At 33.1% G+C, this 2883-nt stretch overlaps 1 protein-coding gene across 1 annotated transcript; it reads left to right on the top strand.

Annotated features, from left to right (window-relative positions):
• The first annotated feature begins 250 nt into the window (after positions 1 to 250).
• On the top strand, positions 251 to 1671 carry LOC131029989 (gibberellin-regulated protein 6). The gene is made up of 4 exons (XM_057960673.2): positions 251 to 498; positions 613 to 660; positions 753 to 786; positions 1190 to 1671. Exons 1-4 carry the CDS (start codon positions 427 to 429, stop codon positions 1369 to 1371), a joined length of 336 nt encoding a protein of 111 aa, XP_057816656.1. The 5' UTR covers positions 251 to 426; the 3' UTR covers positions 1372 to 1671.
• The last annotated feature ends 1212 nt before the right edge of the window (positions 1672 to 2883 follow it).

The following is a 2883-nucleotide window of genomic DNA, read 5'->3' as shown; positions in this document are numbered from 1 at the left end:
AGAAATTTTACTAAAATCTATTTTTTTGAAATTTCCACCTAAAATTTTTAGAAGTGTGAAGTCTTCCATTATACCTTAAAAAAATATAAAATTGATTTAAATTGACACTTGAGATTTTTGAAAGACGTGAAGTTAAAATCTTTCCCGGTAAAAAATTGAATCCTACGTCTTTGCAAACCCAACATTCACACTGAATCATCAGGTCTTTATATTTTTATTATTAATTATATTTTAGGGCAAAAACAGGGATGCCTATGCTTAAGGATCACGAGAACTGCGCATCTAGCATCTCAACTGTAACTACCCGCACTTTAATTAAAGCTCAACCTATGCCTTTCAGCCTATATAATATGGCCTTCCTGTCTTGAAAATACACAACGATTTCTACTTCTGCAATTGGGTGCAACTGAAGGAGCGCTCAAATCTATGGCAATGGCGCAGCTAAGGCTAGTATTGCTTCTGGTGGTTATGTTAGCCATCTGGACCTCGCAAGAGCAGGTTTTTCACTGAGATTTTGCTGTAAAATTTGTAAACACAGCTCGATTTCTGAACAAATAAACAAATCTGACAATATTTTTTTTGAAATGCTAACGAATATTTCTTGTATTTTAGTTAATGGCAAGAGGCGAAGATCACGTAACTGGCTATGAGGTTCAGAAGGTACTCTAAATCTGTTGCCTTTGCCAAATGCATCACTTATTTAATCTCTTTGTGCTTTCTTTCCTAACATTTCCTGTGGATTTTGTTTGCAGACAAAATATGGATCCGGCAGCCTGCGCCAAGCCCGTAAGTTTCCCATGGTCCCTTCTTGCAATGTAAATGTGTTTACGGGAATGGTATATACAATGTATATTTGTTGCAATGGCGTTAGGTAGTGGTATATACAATCTGTATGTGTTATGATGTGTAATGGGAGTTGTATATACAGTGTATATATTTTGTATGTGCAGTGTATATATGTTATGATGTGTAATGGGAGTTGTATATACAGTGTATATATTTTGTATGTGCAGTATATGTATGTTATGATTTGTAATGGGAGCGGTACATACAATGTATATATGTTATGATGATATGTCAGGGGTATATACACTACGTATGTTACAATGGTATGGGAGTGATATATACAATGTATATATGTTGCATATCTGATGTATATATCTCGTAATGTTCTATTTTAATGGCGCAGAATGCCCGGGAGCGTGCAATAACAGATGCTCGCAGACTCAGTATCGTAAGCCGTGCATGTTCTTCTGTCAAAAGTGTTGTAGAAAATGTCTCTGTGTTCCTCCTGGTTACTACGGAAACAAGCAGGTTTGCCCCTGCTATAACAACTGGAAGACCAAGCGCGGTGGCCCTAAATGCCCTTGATTTAACAATGCTTTCTCTCATGCCAGTTGTGTTTCATCTCTCTTCTAATTAATTAAGTTGATCGCTCAGTGTGGCTCTCTGCACTCGAAGCGCGACAGGGATAAATACTTTCTTTTCTCAATTTCCATCATTATGTTCTGTTTTGCCTCTACTGAGTATCTGTTACAGTCTCTATTGTCATTTCGTGGGCTGTTTTTTCGAAAGCAGAGACAGATCTGGTAGCATTCTGTAAACCAAAAAGATGTTTTTGTATTTTTTCACCAGATCTGCATTAATCGAGCATTTGGCTGTGTTTTTGCATTTGCGATATTAATGACTGCAACTCGATGTTTCAAGTTTTTGCAAGTTTGAGGTTTAAACTGCTGGTACATAGTTTGTTATTTTCTGTACTTGGAATAACAAAACTAACAGACTGATTAAAATTTTAAATGAGTTTTAATGTAGGCCCTAGATCATGGTGAACAAATTTATGCTTTCAGTCCACATATACAATAAGTTTAGGCTTATACAGCGTGACGGTACTTTTAATGATGGGATTGAATTTTAGGCTTCCTGAAACTGAATGTATGTGCTAAACAATGGATTGTGTTGAGGATAACTTTTAAATGGAGGATTACTGAAAATAAATAGTGATTTTTTTACATTGGAAACAGTAGTCAAATTTTCGAAATTTTATTGGAAATTTTGTAATAGATAATTAAAAATATGTTGAATGAAATTCTGACAATAATTAGATTATTTACATGGACTTAAGCTTAAAGACTAGAGAAGTATTTTTTCTGTTAGTATAGCTATTATTTAAAATTAGATTATTGATGTTGATCAATCATTTTATAATTAATATATAATGTTATTAATATGAAAAATATATAAAAGAATATATAATTGAAATACCATTTTTTAATTGATATAATTTATTGAATTAAAAATAATGTAATTATTATAGAAATAGTTAAAAGGAAGGATATGAATAGTTAATTGTTGTTTTTGTTTTTTTAGATCTAAACTGTGGAAAACTGTGATGCAAAAATGTTTTGCACGGTGAGTTCCAGAAAAACACAAACAACAAAATTTATGTATTGTGGAAATCTATAGTATCATTGACAAGTAGCTAAAGCAACGTTAGATGTAAACAGATAAATCTGTAGTTCTAGAACACTATAAATGAAAAGCCAAAAAATCAAAGGTATCATAAAAAGTGATAATCTTGAACTCATAAATCATAGGCCATTCTATCAATGTCAGGATTTGTTTGCAATATGGTTGATGGTGGCTTGATTGTTTCAAGGTGTTAAAAATTAGCTTGGTTTATACAACTTTCATTGTGGAGGGTTGTTTGCATGAGAGGAATCAAGTCTAGAATTAATGGTTTTGTTTAAATGTTATGAAATGTTGTCAATCTTGGATCTAGAGCTTGAATTTGTCGATCCTACCAACTGAAATTGAAAGTGGCAAGGAGAAATTGAAATAAAGTTGTGTTGCATCTTACGCCTTGTGAGGACAAATTGATTG

Source organism: Cryptomeria japonica, chromosome 10 (assembly GCF_030272615.1).
Source record: "Cryptomeria japonica chromosome 10, Sugi_1.0, whole genome shotgun sequence".
Taxonomy (NCBI): domain Eukaryota; kingdom Viridiplantae; phylum Streptophyta; class Pinopsida; order Cupressales; family Cupressaceae; genus Cryptomeria; species Cryptomeria japonica.
This window is presented reverse-complemented; position numbering and strand designations above follow the sequence as displayed.

What these genes read in the sequence shown, in the direction of transcription:
- LOC131029989 (XM_057960673.2), top strand. Translation starts at nt 427, where the DNA reads ATGGCAATGGCGCAGCTAAGGCTAGTATTGCTTCTGGTGGTTATGTTA. An exon ending in TCTGGACCTCGCAAGAGCAG is followed by an intron (nt 499 to 612) that starts GTTTTTCACTGA and finishes CTTGTATTTTAG; the next exon opens with TTAATGGCAAGAGGCGAAGA. An exon ending in CGGCAGCCTGCGCCAAGCCC is followed by an intron (nt 787 to 1,189) that starts GTAAGTTTCCCA and finishes TTAATGGCGCAG; the next exon opens with AATGCCCGGGAGCGTGCAAT.